The 21,754-nt window shown below is 40.7% G+C and overlaps 1 protein-coding gene across 6 annotated transcripts in view; it reads right to left on the bottom strand.

The window, feature by feature from the left end:
* myo16 (myosin XVI) overlaps positions 1–21,754 on the bottom strand; it is a 107,631-nt gene extending 85,877 nt beyond the window's left edge. For 4 of the 6 annotated variants that reach the window (XR_010096508.1, XR_010096509.1, XM_063498033.1 and 1 more), the window contains exon 1: positions 2,705–3,079. Coding sequence is in view for 2 of the 6 variants with exons in the window: in XM_063498033.1 (XP_063354103.1) it covers positions 2,705–2,732 (28 nt within the window). In the remaining 4 variants the exon portion in view is untranslated. Of the gene's footprint in view, positions 1–2,704; positions 3,080–14,177; positions 14,258–21,657 lie in introns of those variants that run through there. The other 2 variants (XM_063498035.1, XM_063498036.1) reach the window with 2 other exon arrangements.

Below are 21,754 nucleotides of genomic sequence, written 5' to 3'. Positions count from 1 at the left end.
CACACACACACACACACACACACACACACACACACACACACACACACACACACACACACACACTTCCTTCACAATACATCAGTGCCATCTGCTCTGGACAGACATGTAAAAAAAGCGCTCTTTTGTATTCAAGTTCCAGACGGGAGTGGTGGGTGGGGGTCATTATTATACTGCTCATGCCAGGTGCTTCAACTGTATTTTATTTTGGGAACTTGGCTAACGGTTGAAACACACTCAACCTACTGCTTTTTCTAATAATATACGACAATGTGTCTCCACAGTCTTGCATTCTCAGTCCCACAGTTGTTGCCTTATTTTTCTCCTGTTCTTATATGCACACGTGACAAATTAAAGGAAAAACCATCATAAATTGTTTTAATAAGGTGTTGGATCACCACATGCCTACAGAGTAGCTTAACTGCAACATGACATTAGTTCAGTGAGTCTCTATATCTCTTCTGTGGGGAATTAAACATCACTCTGCCAAAGGATATCCCCTCACATGATGGTCGTTCATCTATAGTCTCACATAGATCTTCAATTTGGCTGAGAGGTATTGGCTGTGAAGACAGTATGTGATTCATATTAATTTTATAGTTATTAAACCAATCAGTGATCCTTCATGATCTACGGAAGGGGAAGCATTATAATTTTGAGAGAGACCACTACCACAGGAAAGGAATGCTTCATGATAGGTTAAAAGGGATCAATTTGAGCAATCTTGCATTAATTTATAGTGACTCTACCCAGGAAAGATACACGTGAATCTTAACAGTGTCATCAAAATACCTCCTACGACATATCAGAGGATGACCTTGCTGTAGGCGTTCAAGGATTAAGGGTTTTTTCCTTTAATTTGACACTGGTGTGTATTGTTTCATCGCATCTATTTCATTCACTGCAGAGTTGAAGATAAAAAAGAAGAAGAAAAAGATGAAACAGACCATCAAGACCAGACACGTGCAGTGCATCACACCTGCACATACACATGCGCACACCTCAGAATACTTTTCAGTCCAAACCCAGGAGAAGAAGTGGCATGTTATTTCCTCGATTACAACAATTAATCATTTTTACGTAAAATTAAAAAAATGCAGCAACAGTCACATCTAGATCATACTGATATTTTGTTCAATAACTTGAACTTTTTAATACCCCCACCCACCCCCCCAATAATATTGATTATCGTTTTCTGATCAGCTGACTGTTTCTTGCCTCAGTCTCTGTCCTCACTGTTCCTACTGCTTGTTCCTTGGTCAGCCTGGTTGTATCCTTCACACTCTTTGTCACCCCAATACATCATCTATTAAGCATACATTCAAGGTTACAGTCACACAAATCCATAAACTCCCAGTCCATGACAGACAACAAATAAGATGACATATTAGGGCAGACAGCCCACACATGAACTGTAGGTGTACAAAGCATGTAAGATAGATGGGTATAAAAATAGGCTAAAAACGAGGAGAGTATATCACTAGAAACTGAACATTTTTGTTCAGCTTCTAGTAAGGTGCACTTCACTTTCCACATAAAATTTCGTGCACAGCACATCACATCACCTTTTAATAACCTGCAATTTATTTTCAAATATTAGGACATAATGTCTGCACTAAGTGGTCAAAATAACAAGATACACTGACTCTTGCTACTATGTGATGAATGGTTGTGGACAAATACACCAGACCAGGAAAGGACTAATCGGAAATGGGTCTGAATGAATCTGGGATATGGATTAAGTGGATATACAGAGAGAGAGAGAGAGAGAGAGAGACGGGGAAAGAAAGCGTGAGCTTTCTTCTTCTGCCATCCCATCTCCAAGCTATCAGTTATTGATTAAATGTAGAGCATCCCATGCAGGCTCCAGCAGGCTTCGGCTAATAACACAAACAGCATTGCAGGAGCTTGTAAATTGCAAAATACCACACATACACATACACAGTTACATGCACACAAACTCACATTTATGGTGTCTGCAAGCTGCAGACACCATAAATATGCAGGATATGTAGGAGAGGGGATGTGGATGATTAAGGGGTGAGGTGGGTTCTTAGAGTGAAGGAGAGACTTTGACAGCCTGCATCATCTCTATCATAGCACTCAATTATCTTTCCTCCTATATTCTCCCTTTTTCCGGTCTTCCTTGCTGTTGCCTCTCAAATATCTGCATCTATCACTCAAAATTTGGCCACATTCCTTATGTCACTCCTTCCATCCCTTTCCCAATAATGCCATCCCCTCCCTCTCTCCCGTGCTCCTCTAAACCACCATCAGTTTTCTCTCCATCTGTCTTTCTCTCCTTGAAACCACTTTCTCTCTGTGAGTCTGTTAGTGTGATGTGAATATGCCAGACACTCGTGGGATCTGCATCTTTGTGGCTCTACTTCATCTTTCTTTCCTTCGTTTTGCTGCTACCTGCCGCATTCACCGGTCAACTGGATGCCAGCAGCTCTCTGCAGCAAGCTCACACACCCACTTACTGCACGAACACACACACACACACACACGGGGGGCACAAATACCCATTTGAAGTTTAGACCACACCGCTGCTGCGTCTGCAGCAAATGACCAGAATTCTTAAGCATGTGAACTCATACAGTATGGCAGCCTGAACATACAGTAAGTGCTAATGCAACAGACACACACCCATGGCTGACAAGTCTACTTGCATGCATAAATATAGAACTGCTGAATGGCTACTTACAACATTTGATGAAATGGTAGTGAGACATTTTCTGAGCAAGTCAGACAGTCCAACAGTCAGGTAGGAAGGCAGGCAGGCAGAAAGGTATGCAGGGGAGTCAGTGAGTGAGGAAGGCAGGCAGATAGTAGGCAGCTACAGGTTCCAGAAAAACTAACTAAAGCAGAGCTCATAACCGGCACGATACATTATTAATCTGGCTCACTGCATGCTATCCAAACTCTGTTCCCCTGTCTGCATTATTCACCACCACCAGTAGCAGCTCCGGTTGCAGCTCATGCAGCATCTACATGCATACGGTTCATCTCTCACTTTCTCACACACACTCTCACACACACACACACACAGACATGCACTCTCTCGGTCACCCCTTCAGCAACACGGAGCTGCGGCTGTTTCTAGCTCTTCTCGCCTACAGCCGGATAACCGCTGCACAACGTCTTCCCAGCCATAGCCAACACACGTGCTCCACTGTCGTCACTGACTGGCAGCCGGCTCAGCCCACCTCCTGTTCAACACACCCCCAATGACGCAATGCTCTTCGCCTCCTTACACACCCCCCTCCTGGTTTTCTTCACACACACACATATGCAGTGACTCATACAGATGCACGCTTCTTTGGACTATCCTCTACCTTCTCAGCCCCCAAAAAAAAGGCGGCAAGAAAGGATCCATTGAGCTAACCTATATTATAGATATAACGCAGAGAGAGCGAGACAGACAGATTGTGAGGAGGGCTGTTTGATTAAACTGAAGAATTGCAGACACAGCAGGGGGAGCAAGAGAAAGAAAAATAAGCAAGAGGCAAAAAGAGAGGGGAGTGTTAAATTTGATAGGACAGCTAAAGACATAGAGAGAAAGAGAGGCGAAGCTGCTGCAGTGCGGCTTTTGGTGTGGTGACAGGTTAAGTGTTCATCAGCGGTCTTAAACTAGCCTTAAATTTACTACGGATAAAGATAGTTTATAGAACGTTGGAGCTTGAGCGCAGTACGTTTAGACGCCACTATAATGCACTTATCATGCAGCAACACACCACAGGGCATGGTGCAATATGAACTATGTGTGTCTGTAGGGCGATCTCTATGATTTTGTCCTTTAAGGCTGATTTGCATTTACTAAGCTTTGTGTTAAAAAGGGATTTGTGCAGGATGGGAATGTGAGAAAGAAGGAGGAAGAAGAGACACAGCGAGAACAAGAACAGAGAGAAGCTGAAACACACTTAAAAAAAATGGATGATTGTAGTAGAGGTTAACAGGGTGTGCAGTGTGTGAATCAATCTGGATTGCGACACACGTTTTAGAAATCTGTGGCGTGGCGCTTACACATCTACAGCCTGAATATTATGCTGATTTTCCCGTGTGAGATTCTGAGGCACAATCGCTGTCAAATATGAGCGAGCAGAGATGGGATTAAAGCACGTGAGAAGCAGGTGAGGTTCACTCCGCGTTGGTGGCGAACAGAGGGGAGTAACAGAGCGAACTTGAAAGAGACTGGGGGAAAAGAAAAGACACACTGGGAGTTAGATTTGTGTGTATGTGTGTCAGACTGGATACTCGAGTAATTCCTGTCATAGGAAATCAGGTCAAAGCAACTGCTCGCTGCATCGTATGCAAAGTACAGCTTGAGCAACTACTACAACAACTACCGGAGTAAAATCAGGTGCCTGTGTTCAAGTGTGTGCAAAGACTGCACTATGCAGAGTAATTCAATCGTACTGCTGCATGTGTTTGCACACAAACACAGAGACAACAGACAAATTTACATCTTTACTGCACTTGCAAGCCAAGTAGTAAAGTGTTTTTGGGATAACACAATGACTATCCCATTATCACTTTTGAAATGGAGATCGCACAGCAGTACATTCTGACAGGGGAATGTCATGAGTTCCCATCTAAATGTCTTTAAGCATTAATGGCACATGTTATCTGCGCCTGCAGTAATAGAGACTTAAGATGCCGTATCAGAAAGCGGTGGCTTGCTGGAAAACTGGAACATGAGGTACTGTAAAACAGAGTTTCAAAGTGAGACATCACCCTAGAAGGGAAGTCAAGTCTGTGGCAACAGAGACAGGACAATAAATTGGTGACACGTAATGATCATTTCTATCTCTCTGCAGCCACAAGTAAGCAGTGAGATAGAGTGAAGAAAAGAGATAAAAACAACAGATGTAAGGACTCCATTGTATATAACAGCCATCTAAATCTCTGTCACAGGAAAACACGGCGGCAGTCACTTGTGTAACTATCCACAATCTTTTTTCTTGGCATTATCTATCTATGTCTTTATTGTTTCAAAGTCACTCACACTGTAGCACATGCTGTTTCTGGTAGAGAATGAGGCTCTCTTCTTCTTCTGTGCAGCACTGACAGGTTTTCACTAAGGCAGCGTTTGATGCACAGATCATAAATTTCATTCACTTTGACATAGCGGTCACTCTGCCATCATCACCCTCAGGTGTCAATCAATGCTGCAACTGTGTTACCACCATGAATTTTGTGCTTGACACCCTAGAGAGTGAGTACATTTCTCCTTACATCTGATCTCTTCAACTGAGTTCAGTGGTGAAGGATCCAAGGTGCAGGAAATGTTCCTAATTAAGGCAAAGCCAAAGGCACTTAGCACTGGGAAGTGTGAGGTATTATATATTAAAGGAGACTGTGAATTAAGTATTTCTCATTTCCATGTGATAGATTTATTTGTGTAAATCTGTTCCAGCTACTTACAATCCCATATATTGTATCATGCTATTGACACAAGGTGCTCAAGTAAACATACACCAAACATAATTTGCTATTTCGTGTAATTTTTTTTAATTATCTGTTTAACAGCTGCAATCATATTTTTTTGTTCTTTTTTGTTGATTTTTTCACTGCACCAAGTGTTATTATCATTTTGCTAATCTGTCCTGTTTTTCTTACATTGGTATCATTTTTAATTTATGGTAATTGTGCTACTGACAGTACTTTCTTCATTTGGGATTCAATTTAAAATCCTCTATATTAGGTTAGGTCATACAATTATGACCAAACCATTGCCAACTTGTGCTGTGAGGGCATAAAAAATAATTAACTTGTAGAGCACAATTGATGAATACTGGAGCAAGATTCTCCCTTTAGGTTGTGGAGAACGACAGTGGAGACACTGATTGAGACTCTAATTGGTAATGACTAGTCCCATGGGGACCTGGTATTGTATGGTGTCCAAAACATTTTTGAGCTAAGAAGCTAGCTCAATCCATACTAGACAAGCTAGCTGCTAACTTGGTGCGCATCACCATTAACTTAATGATATTTGTTAACCCCATCTGTTTGTTCATTCAGAAGCTTCAAGGTGTTCTTCATCTAGTTCCTAGAGACTCGTTGGTGACCTCCTGGCAACCACTGGTCCCTAGGGAAAAACAATTATTCCCCACTAGTTGTGAGTGGTTGCTATACTCCCCACTGCTTTGCTTGCTAACAGACTGCTGTAGTCACCCATAGTTTGAACAGGAGATCTGTCTACAACTACTTACGAAATAACCACAGAGAGGTAGCGAAACCTGAGAAAGTGTGTCACAAACTGGAATCTGAGAATTTCTACCTTCAAATTTAGAGCAGCCTTACTGCTAAAGCCAGCATGTTTCAACTTCTACTCAGTTAGAAAGTGTTTGTGGACAAGTTGGCCTCTTCCCAGCAAACTACAGGTCACTCGAGCATTCTGCTAGTGGCCAAAGCAATCACAAAGAAGTTTTTGGTGCAGGACCCTCTCTGTGACTGATTTTACTCAGCATCACCCAGCAACTTCCAGTAACTTCTGGCCAGCCAATCTGGGAGTACACATTTTTCACATTTTTCTCCAGTGACCGAATGTTGCCAGGGTTTACCATCTGGTGCCTCAGTCTATCCTGTTTGTCTGGTCTAATACAAAAATAATCCCAAGTATGTGAGTTTATTTATTTATTTTTTTTGCGGCAAGCTCATTCATGCATGTGCATGCATGGGGGAGTGGGTGGCACTGCACATGTATCAAAAAACTGCAACTGTCTGTTGTTGATGGTGGCCAGTAGACAATTTTTAACATACTGCCCAAGCTTTCTATATTTTTCTCTCTGTATTCTGTGTGTACTCTTACAATCTGCTGTCAGAGTTATTTTGATCATATTTTTATGCACATTTTTTTCTGCAGGTTTTATGGTAAGATTAGTATTAGTATCAGTATTGGTGTTGACAGAGTACATACCAAGTTACACTCAAATGTAATCAAAAAGGTCAACGTATATTCATTGGCAATGCAAACAGCTACATCATTTAGATGGTGAAACGCCTGTCCTATCTACCTTCTCAAGAGTATTTCATCTAATGTCTACACGGTTCAGACAAACTGATCTCCTGCATGGCGCAGCACTCATGCTGGTTTTCTTGAACTGCTACTAAAGCAATGAGAGACATATGGGTATAGATCTATGTCTACTGTTCTCAAACATGATCACACCATTAAATACTTTAGCCCATGTTTCGCTTTTAAAATAATATTTTAAAATATATTAATAACAAGAAGATTAAACAGCACTGAGAAATTTGCTAAATTTCCTCAAACAATATTTTTGTTACTTTTTGACAAGATTACAGACCACTACACTAATACAACTGACAAATTACTGAACTAATAACTACACTAATATTTCCTAAGCCACACACATTATGTGTTAAATCTTTTTGAATCACATTCTAAACGGAATAACTGTGCAATCTGATCATTACACAGTAGCAGCTCAAGCCAGGTTTAAATTAAATGGCAGACTATCTAATATTCTTAATACCAGTTAATAACATAGCATCAATGTTAGTTAATTCTAAGGTGGATTGCTGCCTGCAGGGAGAAGATTTAAGCATTTCTCTGCACAATGCGATGCACAATGTGATCTGCAGATCACAGAGAAACTACCTATAAATGCAGAAAAGAGGTCAAACAGCATTATCCTCTCTCATTTATCCTGTTACTGGTCTTACTAAAGCACCACTTTGTTCCATTTGATAGTTTGTTACTATGCATCAGTGACATAAAAGGTTGCCTCAATTATTTCAAGGACATTGCGGCCTGTCATAGTGCATTAGTGGAAAACAAATTGAATATACAATGATGAACAGAGGTCGAACAGATGAAGGTAAAATGGTATCAGTCCCAGTACCAGTCAGCTATGCCAGGGTGACTCAATAACAGACAGGTGTTAACAAGCTATGCTGAGCCTGTGAGCTTCAGCAGCTCCCAGGCACTGACCTAACAGTCACAACTGCAGAATTGCATGTTCTTATAAATCAGATTTATGGGCTTCAGACATGGCAGGCAATTTCATCTTTGACCCATTCATTTTTAAACTAACAAGCACAAACAAAATAATACCTGTTGTGTTCAGTTGCTGGCTCACACCATGCTGAATCTTGTTTTCTGAATTTTTTTGCTGGAGTATTTTATGAACACACAGGTATACGATGCAAAATAACAAACCTTTTGATTTTCACCTGGTAGTGACTAATCAGCTGGTTTTGTATAGAAGAGCAACTTATTTTTTGCCAGAAAGAAAAAAAATCATAGATGAAACAGTTTTGAAAATGGAAACATTTTTTTGTAAAAAAAAAAGAAAAAAAAAAGAAAAAACCAAAGCAATTTTTTTCTTCAAAGGAAGGCACATAAAAATGCTTTGCTTTGCTGTCAACACCAAAATTCAGGCATTTTCTGAGTGATTATACGAATCAAAGCATTACAGCCATTAAATAAAAAGTTTATAGTAGTGTTCAAACCCGTATGACGACTTGTTTGTTTCAAGTGTTTGTTTCAAAGATCTGAAACAGTCACCCACCAGTGTGACAAGACCTGCAATCTGCTTTGGAGCTCCCTGCCAATCACGTGTGTCATTCCCATTAATTTATTATTCAGCTACAGTTGTATCGTGAATGTAGGCAGTTATAAAGACAAACACGATCTGTTTGGGAGTTCAGTCAGCTCGATACGCCCTCAAATATGGTAAAAAGCTCCCCACTCTAAAAGTGTAATTCTCTCGCCTTAGACAAAGTCCAATAAAACTGACAATCAAGACAAAAGAAAATTCTGATTAAGTGGTTGATCAAGATTCATGCAGCTATTTTTTATTTTGACGTTGAAGCATAGGTTGGCTGGACTAAAGTGGCAGCCATGTAAACAGGATTGTTTGTAATTTCACAGTTTAAGAGTCAACAAATGACAAAAGACTGCAGTAATCACTTCAGCATCATCTAGTCCGTTGATTGCTGAAAGAGTTCATTCATTTCAGTTCATTATCACTGCTGGCCAGAAGAAGAAAGAAGGACAAGAGAGAAACATGAGAAAGGCGAGGAAAAAAACTGTCAGAGTGAGGAGGACTTGAAAGACAAATTACATAAATTAGTACATGACAAAGGCAGAGACAGAAGAGAGCTATAACAATTAATAACTTATGAGTTAGATTCTCTCCTCTCGTGCAGGCTTCGCTTTCTGCCTGTAATTATGAGTCTCTCTCTAAATCCCTCCCTTTCCCTCCTCTCCCCCCCTACACAATCCCTAAAACTGGAAGAGAGTCCAGTTCTCGCTCTGACTTTGTTTATCCTCCCAGCGCCAAGCAGCTGGCACAACAAACAAACGCGGGTACACAAAGCTTCGGCGAGAGACAATCAATAACCAGACAAATAAAAGAAAAGTACAAGCAAACATGTGAACAGCTCCAAGTCAAGCAGCACTTAGTGAAGAAACAGCATCCTACTCTCACCTGCTCTCAATCTGCCCCAGCTGAATGAGTGACTAGTGTCTTACACACAACACTGTGTGAGTGACTCACAGTGACTCACGCGCAGTTGGCTTCATCTACTAATCTACATCACCGTTCAGCTTCATGTTATCATGCTACAAACAGCTGTTTAAATTCAAGTACTAATGTTCCACAAAATGCATGCTGTGTATCTGAGCGAATGTGCACAAACACACACACGCACACTGTGCACACTCTACTGCGCATGCACAACAACGCTCAACCAGCTGTTTTTTTGGCAATGATACAGAGCGGGTAGGGCTACACACACAAACCTCCAGGATATATATTAACGCACTGGCCGATGCTACATCACATGCATCATGTGACTACTTTAAGTAAACAAACACATTTTACAAAACAGACTTTTACTGAAAAAGTGACAGGCTGTCACTTTGAGATGCAATCAGATTGAAGGAAAGGAGTCCATTTCTAAAAAGGGCGCACCTTTTGTTTACTCCAGTTGAAGTCTTCTATAATTATATCATAATTTCATGTTATGTAACTGACTTTAAACTGACAGCAGGAGTGTAGAGGTGAAAAAAGGAGATGGAAAAAGACAGTTGTGATTCCAATGAAATACAGGGAATAATAACGTGGATACTATTGTGTTGCAGTCACAATAGGAAAATAGATTGTAAATAGGACAGCAACCTTCTTGTATATAAGGAAAATCAACGGTTGCCTGATTGCATCAAACGTTTTTGGTATTGGTGACAGATTACAGGTAGTTGCGTTGACCAGCTGGTCACCCAGAGGCTGAACATGCGACATACACAAACTCTGAGCGATCACACAGGTCAGCTGGTGGAAGGCGACCTGTGTTGCCTGTATTGCATACAGATTGCATGTAACTCATCCCTAACTGATAGCACAATGATACCACAGCTTGTTGTCGTTTTATTGCAGCTGACTGTGAGCGTCCACAGATCTTCGAAGCAACCATTTCAGAGGCAGCAAGTTCACGGCTCACAGCTTCAATAAGTTGGGTCTTACTGCATTCTCCAACCACTGTTTCCCCTAGTGTGATTGCACTATTAACAACCACAGCATAATTATAGTCTGGAAGCTTCACCAGTTTAATGCAAATCTAATCAAGTTGCTTCTTGAACCATTTCCATGTTTGTTAACAAATTCTGCATTTCACTCTACTCTTGCAAAACAGCTTAAATGGAACCTGTAAGTCTACCATAAAAGTAATGAGAAGAAACCTGTGCAGCTATATTTGTGTGTTGTGCTTCTAATACACCCATTCACACACAAGTTAGAGTAGCCAACTGAGATGGATTAAATACAGTAGTATTCAAATCTTTGTAAATCTTGAGAAGAACACAAAAGGCCTGTTCACTGCAGGAGCTTTTACAGAAGCTCCTGCAGTGAACAGGCCTTTTGTGTGGAACAAAGAAATGTGTGGAACAGAGATGATATGACAAAGAGAGAGACAGAGTGAGACAGTTTATAAGAGAACTGTCCAAGTCACTATGTAAATATGTCAGTATGATCACATAAACATGCTGCAGCAATCATGATGCTCCACAAAAACTTGGAGGGTTATTTGTCTCTGTTAACCGATCAGCCGACACAACACAATAGTGTTACATACTGTAATTCTGTCAGTAAAGACGATAAAGAAAAAATACTGGTTGATTCACTTTTTGTCATTAAGGATAAACAAAAAAGACACACACACAAAAAATTACAATTTGATCAAGAAATTGTCTGTTTTCATTGCACAAACAGCTCCGCTGCACTACACGAAAATCCTGTGAAAGAACCAAATCCCACCAACTTTGCTGCTTTTGCCGCTATCCAAGTAAAATGAATGCAATAAGAAGCATCATATATCTAATAAATCAATGTTTTAAATGATGACACTGGTTCTTGTACAAAAATAACATATTATTATTACTAATATTATTATGGAGACATGCCACCACCATGCTGATAAGCTAATGCTGCATTACCAAGTTTGTAGGTGTAATTTTATTTTAAGCTCACTGTGTAGGTTCCAGGATTACTGTCAGCAGTCAGTCATCTGCAGCTTCCCACAACATAAACAAACAATATGTCAGAGTTATCCAGTAATCTGATTTCTCTCCAAAGCTAAACCCAACGAGGAACCATAGACTGCAGGCTACACAATAAATATGCTTATATCACCCAGGTACAGTATAAGCACAACTCTTCATGTTGCTAAGCAACCACCATATAACTCTTACTTCTTTGTAGTAGTCATAAACAGAGAAGAAGAGACCCAAAGTTAAGAGCAAGGTATTGAAAAAAACCTAAAGACACTGTGTAAGTGACACAAGAAAACATGCAGTAACACAGAGTGGGATGGCCTAGATCTGACTTCAGATTATCTACTCACAACACCGAAACAAAAGCACTATCTTAGGTACTGTTTTGCTACAGGGCAGTTTTGTTTTCAGAGCGAGTGACTGGACATCCTTCATGGGCAAGCATTCTGTCTCAAGTGATGCTTTCCAGAATGCCGGCAGCCTCACACTCACTCAGTTGAACTTTTAAAATGACCTAAAAGAGACTGACAGTACAACTGTATACTGTCTGCAGTGGAGCACCTTAACATCCATACTAGCTACTCCCATCCGGTGAGCCTATAGACTGTATATAAATGAGGTCCATCTAGTCGCCATGATGTCACCCATTCATTTGAGCCCTACCATTTTAGATCCTCACAATCTTGATTTATTCTTTTTCCAGTTAGCAGAGATGCCACCTGCTGGCCTTTAGAAAGTATGAAGGTTTAAGCTGCATCCTCAGTACCTTGACTTTTTAGATGCACAAGCTACATCCATCATTTACCTACAGTGTGTGTCTTAACAACTCTTTATGTAAAAGCGTAGATGGTGTTAATGCACATGCTAAAGAAAAGAAAAAATAAATGGAAAACAATAAAGGTTCATATTCTATAAGAAGCTAAAAAACACTGTCTCGCTGTGTTTGTAAAAACATCAAAGGAAATTGGCATGAAGGCAAAGGCAGACTGCAACACTGTAAAAGACGATGTGGCTTTCACACATGCGATTCTCTTTTTTCTCTTTATGAAAACATGTTTTTGAAGCGTATGGATTTCCATGTTTTGATTTAGAGAAGTGTTTGTTTTGTTTGCTTTGCTCTTTTGTTCTGTGGTTGCTCAGCTGTTTCTTTTGTTAAAAATAGATTTTGAATAAATGGGCTGAAGGGTCCATCTCGCACTTTCAGATGTCATACAGAATGACACAAAATACACAAAATAAACTGCACAGACCTGAACCGAGGAAACTTTTTGGTTTCATAAAAAACATTAAACTTATCCGACACATTCAAACCACACCGTGACTGTGTTAATAACCACGATCCTTTTGGTCACTATAACTGTGATTTGAAATTTTTAGACCATTTCATCTTTAACACATAGAAACACAGTGTGACCCACATCTACGGTATAGTTGTCTGCATATCCCAGTGACAGTTTTCTCAGTTTTACATTAAACTGTCTGAAAGAGCCTCATGTATATTCATCCTCTCTTTATTCATAATTGATGCCCTGAGCCTACCAACAGTGCTGAGGCCGGACAGGCATATTGTCTGGGGAATTCAGCCTTTCCTGCTGTTTTTATAACTAAGTACAGTATTCTTCCTTTTGCTTCTAAACTATTACATTCAGTGGCTGAATTATACAACACTATCTGTTAAGGATCATTGCTAAGTGACTACAAATGCACTGTACCTCTTTGCATATTCTCTTCAGACAAGAATAGACAGCACACACGTAAAAGCTGAAAAGATGTGAAACAAACCATCTGGACTAGGCATATATCAACAAAAGTGTGGACCAGTGTGCGTGGATAATGGATTATGCTTTCAAAATCACTTAATGTTGATCCTTTGATCACTAATGTAATCTGTTATCTGTCACCATTCTGGATGCTGGCCAACAGGAAGAGAAACTGAGCAAGGACTTTGATTGACTTTACTGTGACCTCCAGCCCCTGCCCTTCAACTCTGTCTGTTTGTCTCTCGGGGGTCAATACAGGTCAACTTCCTCATTAATCACAAAGCCAGCTTTGCCAACGAACTCGCAGCACATTGGTGCACTGCTAAGAAAGACCACCCGTAAATTAAGAGTCAAGTTCACTCTCCATTGGTGGAAAAGCTCCACAGCTCCGCGGCTGAGGTGCTTTCTGAACAGAAACCAGGTTTGGCTTCTGAACGTCTCTTTCACGCTGCTAAAAACAGAGGCAACAAAGAAGTGACCTTAAGGAACTAAATGAAAATGACATAACAGCTGAAAGCATCAGCAACAAGATGACAACAGATGCATTCTCAACAGCTTTAAAGTGTGAAAATCTGTAATCAAATAGATATCATGACAGCATGGAAATCTTACGCTACACTGAAATCTTTCTTGCACAATCAGCTGTTCATTCCCAGCCATAATAACACACTAAACTAAGTGTCTCATGGTATATTTAGACCCACGACAACTGCATGGCACACCATATGTATTTCCTTTCATTCCCAAAGACACACATGACACCCATGCCCCTTAACGCATGCATGCGTGTTCTCATTCTGTGCTGTAGTACCTGAAGGCTGTTATCAAAACAAAAATCACACTCACCATCAGGCTCATAAACAAGAAGTGTTAGAAGGAGAGAAAAAGCAGAGTCTCACCAGTGAGAGCTCGTCCACAGGAGACACCACGGCACGCAGGCGAGAGAAATTGTCTGCCTGACGAAAACCCTACGAGAGCAGCCTGCCCGTGCTCCAAATCAATTTCACACTCTCTCACCTCCCCGCCACTGTGATGTCATTCATTCATCCTCTTCCCCTTCCCCGTAGCCATGGTAACTATGCCGCTTGGAGCTGATCATTCTTTTACATCTGTCTTTCTATCTCCCTCTGTGTCCCTCCCCCTCTCCAGACCTCGCTGAGCCCAGCCCACTCACTCCATCTGAGGGGTGCAGTTACACCCCTAGCCTCACAATCATCCACCCCTTCTTTCTATTCCCCACTATGCTGCTCTGACAAATGAGGAGGAGGGACAAGGAGAGGGGAGGCGCCTGGATTTGCTTCATGTAGTGTGCCCTGATGAGTTTGTGGCCAAACAGGGATAGTTTGCCAAGGAGACCCATAAAGACAGAAACCGGCTACAAAGCCAACTGCCAGACAAAGGAGACAAAACAGACCGACATGAGCTGTGTTTTTGGAGCCAGACACACTGAAAAAATATAATGGAGGTTAAATGCTCACACACAGGTGTGTCTGAAACCCCTTAATGTGCTCACACACATAAACCCAAACACTTAGTCCTGTAATGTGGTGGTGATGAATAGTTAATGGCTATCACCATCATTACTACAGAGCTGCACTGGCAATAATCCCCACAGTAACCTTGGATTTTCCCCTTGTTAACATTTGTTTTTCTCTCAAAGCATCTTTTCACAACTTCCACATGTCCATTACAGCCTTATTTTAGCCATTTCACTGTTAGGTTCTACTCACCTACCCACCATGCTGCTGATTTAATATTCTAAATCTATCTTCCTTCATCTCCAAGCACACATGCTTTAATTCTCACCTGCAGAACTGGGAGAGCCACTGAAAGGTATGTAACAACAACACATATAAGAAGGAATAAAGTTAAAAATCAGAGACAGAAATGGTTAAAAAAAATCATACATCTACAGTCACTGAAGAGACTGTAATCATGAGAAAGACAAAGCAGACAGCAACATGTGGGAAAGTAATTATAATACCAAGAAAAATAGAAATGCTTAAAGTAGATACAGAGAGAGGAGGGTACCTCTGAAAGGGGAGATCTCCTCTTTGTTGCATATCTTCACACGTCAGCTGTTTTTAATTAGCTTCCTGTGCTTTCCTCCTGGATAATCTCTCCATCTGTCTGCATCAGTCCTAGTCTGTCACTCTTAATCTCTGAGTCGCTGCTCATATAATTAATGGGGGTCTTACCCAAACACCAATACAGTACCTACTGTTTGAGCTTATTAAAGCAATTATTGTCATAATTAACCTAAATTACAAATTGACTGATCCATTACCCTGAGAGGTGCCGCAATAAGAATTTGTATTTTACACATACATATGCAGACAGCGTACTATAAGCCTACATTAAGTGAGGGCAAGACACTAAAATGAAGGTTTACATATTGCACAACAACTCATTGCTGTTGATCCCATTTAATATTTCCTCAAACTGGCTAAGTAAGGCTAGAAAGATAGCTGTTATTTTAGAGCAATATTGTCATCCCAAGACTTTGTTAATAACAGTACAGTAGTTTTAGCACAAAGACAAAAAAACTGCTGTCTCACTTCATTATCACCCAGTTACTTCCCATCACTCCTAATTTAATGGTAAAGAATGAATTTAGCTATGTTGACAAAGTTAGCACCTAGCTACAAGTGATGCCATGGTATTATAAATGTTCCAGTTGCCTTACCTTAACAAAAATTTAAAAATTGTAGTCATGACCACACCTGTTTTCACTTATAAATGTAATTGTTCTGAGTGCCGTTGTGATGCTGAAAGCCCAAGGAGCTGCAAATTAAGTATTTTGGGTAAACAACATCTCAGGAAGTTTTAGAAAAATAGCAAACCTCCAATGTTGTGGGTAGTTCATGCAATTAGCTAGTTAGCACTATTTCCAATGAACATTTGAAAAATCTTGAATCTAAAGTCTAAAGTAAGTAACCAATGACTAAAGCAATATAAAGATTTTTTTTATGCTAATGCACAAGGCATAGCAATTTTTCTCCATAGTAGTAGTTTTAACAATGGTGTTATTATTAGCTTATGCTACATATGTCTTTGATGTAGCATAAGCTTGTTAGTCTTAAATGGTGATTTGAAACTAGACCATATGTCTTATCTGAAGAAAGATTTAAACAAATCCTATTTTTAATTATCCCTAATTTTAGTAATACATAAAGTGTGACTACATGATTTTAGTTTGTTTTCCAATTACTATAAAGGTCAACACCTTTGAATGCCAGTGCTGAGTGACAGATTGACTTTTCTTGCAGGGATTTGAATCCATTTCTTTTTTTCATAATGAACTGCTTAGACAGGGAAAAGAAAAATGAGCTGATTTAATTCATTTACTTAATTAATAGTTATAATGTGTTTCACGTGACAAGATTAGACACCCTCACAATTAGCCGCAAAATGTTCCTCTAATCAGTCTCTCTGAAATGTTTTCCTTTTAATATTCCACTGTCTCAGTGATCCCTAATAATGTCAACACTTCCCTATACCAGCCTGTGCTGTTCAGTCTAAGGCTACATAGGCAATGATATGAACTTCTAACACTTAGCTTGTACTTAAAATCCTTTATTGCGCTACCTATTATCACCTCCTGCCACAGATCGTGTGCGACTATGGCTTTAATTAAATTACACACTCTGTAGTCTGGTGTAAGGTCAACTGGAAAATGTAAGAGAGAGTAAGGGAGTTATAACATGGAGACAAAGTAAAAACAAAGAAGGCAGGTGGGAACGATTTAGAGGTTAGTGTATTACATTTTGGATTGGTGGTTATTCAAAGGGATGCAATTACAAGATCAATAAAATAAAAAATAAAAAACCACACTTTTAAAACACACACGTACTAACACAAACACTCTGGGAGTATGTGCATGTGTGATCCCGAAGCAATTTCTTCCACATTATGGTATGAGACATTGCTTTACAGAGACGTTTTCCTTCATTTCAGAACTCTTATCTATACCTGCAGAAATGAACAGATATTATGATAACACTAACTGGGATCTTTTATCACCCTTTCCTCCACACTTTCTCTTTACCAAACACATTATCCTTCACCTCAAATCCTCTCTCCTTCATTTCACTCCAGCTTTGCTGTAAGTGAGCCTTTTTCTCAAGAATTTAGGTCACACACTCTGCTTTTTGCCTCACTTCTGTCCATAATCCTCGATCTTTCATTCTGTGGACAACAGTCTAACGAGGATCTTCAGGAGATCAGCGTGATGGAAGTGGGAGTGTATTGTAGCATTGTCAAATGGGGCATCATGCCTCATTAGCTAATGCCTTAATTTGATTAAGGTTAAATGTGAGTGATGACATGTTTGAAATCAGACACACAAACATCACAGCTAGACATTATCTTTCATCTCAGCAAAAACTCCCCCCATGGCTCCTTGAATAGATCAAAGCGGCGTTTTTAAAGGGAATACTTAACCAATCCTGTTCAAATCATTAGCATGGCTCTGCTGATGCACTCACACTCAGCGCTCTAATATCAGCCACTGTAGCTACAGGCAAAAGAACCTGGTAGGTGGACAATTATTTATGTGCAACGGCGGAGGGTCCACTTGTCCATACGATGGCAGAAATGGAGTAGCCACATTTTACGCACCTGCCTTCAAACAATTTTCAGACAGGCGAGCGAAACAGCTGCTTCATGAGCTGTTCTCGCAGCCTCTCTTTCCATCCTACTTGTTTCTTCCTGCTGAGAAATGCATTCATCATCCTCCCTCTGCACCATCCAAGCCATGTTACACAATCGAGCGATCTCAGCTCCCATTCCTAAATTACCTTCATAACATTAAAGTATCTGCAGGCTACTTATGTGTTGCTTTTTTCTCTCTGTGGGGGGGAAAAATCCAGCAGTGTTAACGGTGTTTTTCACATAAGATAAAGCTATCCTACCCTTATCACTCGATCAGCTGATGAAAGGTAATTCATAAATACATGTAGCAAAAGCAAGTCCTGGCAAGCCCAGACATCGACCCTGACACTGATGTCCCTTTATGACACAGTGTCCAATTATAGGAAGTGAAACAAAGTCTGCAAGGCCACCAGTCACATACCAGCAGCGTCACGCCTGTATTACTGTGAGGAAGTCTTCTATATAAAGTGAGATCACATAGAGGACAGCCTCCATCTCCTTAGGGCTTAGTCAACCTTTGTGTCAGCTGCTGCACCTGTTTAGCATTGAGCCCATGCAGACTGCTTTGATGATATTGTTTCATCAGATGGGGGAAAATCTCAGACAAAAGGTTTGGATCCAATCCAAAGCTTGCTGCAGGAGTTCCACTCCTAAAAACACGCTTTTGCTGCTGCTGATGCCACGAGTGCTTTTCACCACCTGTCATTAACTATAGCTGCTGTTTGAAGCAGCTGTCCAATCCTATGGGTTTTACTCATAAGAATAGCAGTTTTCAGACGGTTTCATCCCATTCTCAAGCTTAATTTTCCAATTCAGGCTTATGATCTATAAGACGAAGAATAAAGCACTTTTTCCCCAAAATTTTGCTTCCAATTTTTTAGGAAATTTGTGCCGAGTACCAGAAATATGAAAAATGTGATTTCTGATTGGAATTTATTAGCTGCTATTATTATAGCACACCCAAATACAACCAAGGTTTCATAGCTGGAGTAAAGCTTTGGCAAGGGAGAGGGCAATAACTCTATTTCTTTTTTTTAACTGTCATTAATCTGAAAATACAGTGGGAATTTGGTGGATTTACTGTTGTTAAAACAAAAGAAACAAACAAATAATGAAATAATTATCATAGATCAGGAATCTTTTCAATCCTGATCATGTTAGTAAACAGTCCTTTTCTTTACAACACACTCCTAATATTGCACAATTCCATCTCAAGTCGTAATTCAAATAAAGAGCACAGTTGCTCTGGATTACAGCTGGCAGCAGTCCAATTTAATCCATGGCATTCCCAGATGAACCCCCTCTACCCCCTCTTTTGTCTGCCCAGTCAGCTGTCTGTCCTCTGACCTCAGGCGCATGAAATTCATCTATCTACTCAATGTCTGTGAAGATATGATTTATTTTGTTTGTTTGTTTTTCGAAAGGAGGCTTGGAGGCTTTCTGTCAGAGTAACGCCAAGGAATTTCAGTGAGCGTGATAACCGTGCAGTTCCGAAATATGAAGATATCAGCTGGTGGACAGACACAAAAAATGTAGACAAATATGTTTAATCATCCCATCTCTCAGTTTGAGGTGTTGAAAGACAGAGTTTCACTCATCCATCCATCCATCCATCCATCTATCCGTCCATCCATCCCTTCTCACTTATCCAGTTCAAGGGTCAAATTTGTGCTGGAGCCTACGCCAGCTGTTACAAGAGGACAAGAGGCCGAGCAGACCCTAAACAAATCGCCAGTCTGTTGCCGGGCTAACATGGAAAGACAAACAACCATTCAAGCTCCCATTCAGGCTTTGGTCAACCTAACCCCATGCATGTCTTTGGACTGTGGGAGGAAGTCGGGGTACACGGAGAGAATCCGTGCAGACTCAGAGGGAACAGTTGTTGTCAGTTCCACACAAAAAGGCCCTACCTCCTTGGTGGAGTCAAACCCAGGGCCTTCATGCTGTGAGGCAATAGTGAGACTCTCTAGTTCTGAATTCATTTATAGGATGGAGGAAAAAGATATCTAAGTGGTGGCATCATCTTCTACCTTTACCTTTCTCCATTTTATATAACGTTGACTTTCAGAACCAGACACTCTCTCCTAGAGCTCTCTTAAAAGGCGGTTCGCCCCTTAATCATACAAAAAAGGTGTCATTTAAATCTTGTCAAAGCCATGGGGCTTCAGCATTGCAACACAGCCGGTGGGCTACTTTACATGAGTGAAACAGTTGGTGGTTTGTATATTCTTTGAGCACCACTGGAGTTCTGATAGCAGCAAATTCATCAAAAACCTCGCTTGCAGCAAGAGGTCTTTGCTCAGCCACCTCCCTCTCCTGCTCTTCATCATCATCCTCCTTGAGCTCATAAATCAACCTATAATTATCAGGGAGGGTGGTGACTAAGTCTTGAGACCATGTGGCTCAACAGCTGACCGCAGGACAGGCAACTGGGCGCCCTTGTGCGGATTACACAGCATTTAGTAATGCTCCACAGAGAAAAGAAAAGAAGCAGCAAAAAAAAGAGTCTGGAATATAACTGCTGGAAAAATGGTACTGTTAAAGTAACGTGGTGGAGACAGTCTTTTGAGTTTAAAGAGAATGATACCTCTGATACTGCCAGACAGAGAGACCCACAGTCTGGCTGAGCAACAGGACAGATGGGAATAGCACACAGACACAGATACAGCTTGTTGAAAGGGACGCTGTGACTAAAACAAGTGGTCCTCCTTGTACATCACGAGTGATTTTTTTTACACTGTGTTTATCAGTAACAGCTCTGAATCATATCATCCCAAGGGTTTAACACCAACAAGTTTAACCCGCATGCACTCAGTCTTTTCTCTCTCTCTCTCTCTCTCTCTCTCTCTCTCTCTCTCTCTCCCTCTCTCTCTCTCTCTCTCACACACACACACACACACACACTGGGGTGTGTAGACTCTCAGTCTGAATGAGACCATCTGTGAGCTCCAGAGAAACAAAAGCAGTTTTTTTTATTCTACACAGCCAGAGTCATCATCTTGTCGGATACTGAGCTATCTTATGTCACACCAAGAAAAGGCTTTACACTCCATAAAATCTATTCACCACCCATTGTCACCCCTATTTTTCCTGGCTCTCCAGTCCTCTATAGTACACTTCTTTTTTCTTTCCTGATTTTTTTCCTCACATTCTGTAAATATTTACACATAGGCTCTGATTGTACACATCACACAACCACATAGAGCTTAGGTGAAAGTCGCCCAAGGTCATCTGAAACTGGGGCAATCCCCAGTTGACATTCAGTACCCTAAAGGTTTTTTGGAGGGCTGCGTGTTTGTGTTTGCAGCTGACAAGCCAACAAACCTGTTTCCCTTTTTCTGCTCTGCCAGTTAGCACACATGGAACATCTCCAGGCAAACAACAGCATACAAGAGGGACAAAAAAAATGAATAGAAACAAAGGCTGATCTACAGACAGCAAACAAAGGCAATACCTACAAGCAAAAAGAAACTCAAAATATGTATAAACATCTAAGTCAAATCAAACTATAGCAGGCATTTTACCCTTTGTAGATTACTTGTACGGTTAGGAAATTCCATTCATGCAAAGGGCAAATTATTCACAATCATAGTTTTGATTCATCCAAATATTTGCCGGTGACCCAACAGTATGCCATCGGGCCTTATGTGACCGACCGAGACAGTGGAGCTCTGAAGTCACTAAACAACACAACACACGAAAAGCATTAGACATTTCGCGGCGTACCTCAGTGTAGTTTCTCCCTGTGGTTCTGTGCAGATAGCAAATAAAATCCAGAGACAATTTGGTCTCAGCTGCAGAGATCTGAAACACTCAGAGAGAG

The sequence above is a fragment of the Pelmatolapia mariae genome, linkage group LG16_19 (assembly GCF_036321145.2).
Source record: "Pelmatolapia mariae isolate MD_Pm_ZW linkage group LG16_19, Pm_UMD_F_2, whole genome shotgun sequence".
In the NCBI taxonomy this organism is placed as follows: Eukaryota; Metazoa; Chordata; class Actinopteri; order Cichliformes; family Cichlidae; genus Pelmatolapia; species Pelmatolapia mariae.
The sequence above is the reverse complement of the archived record's forward strand: the minus strand, read 5'-3'. Positions and strand labels throughout refer to the sequence as shown.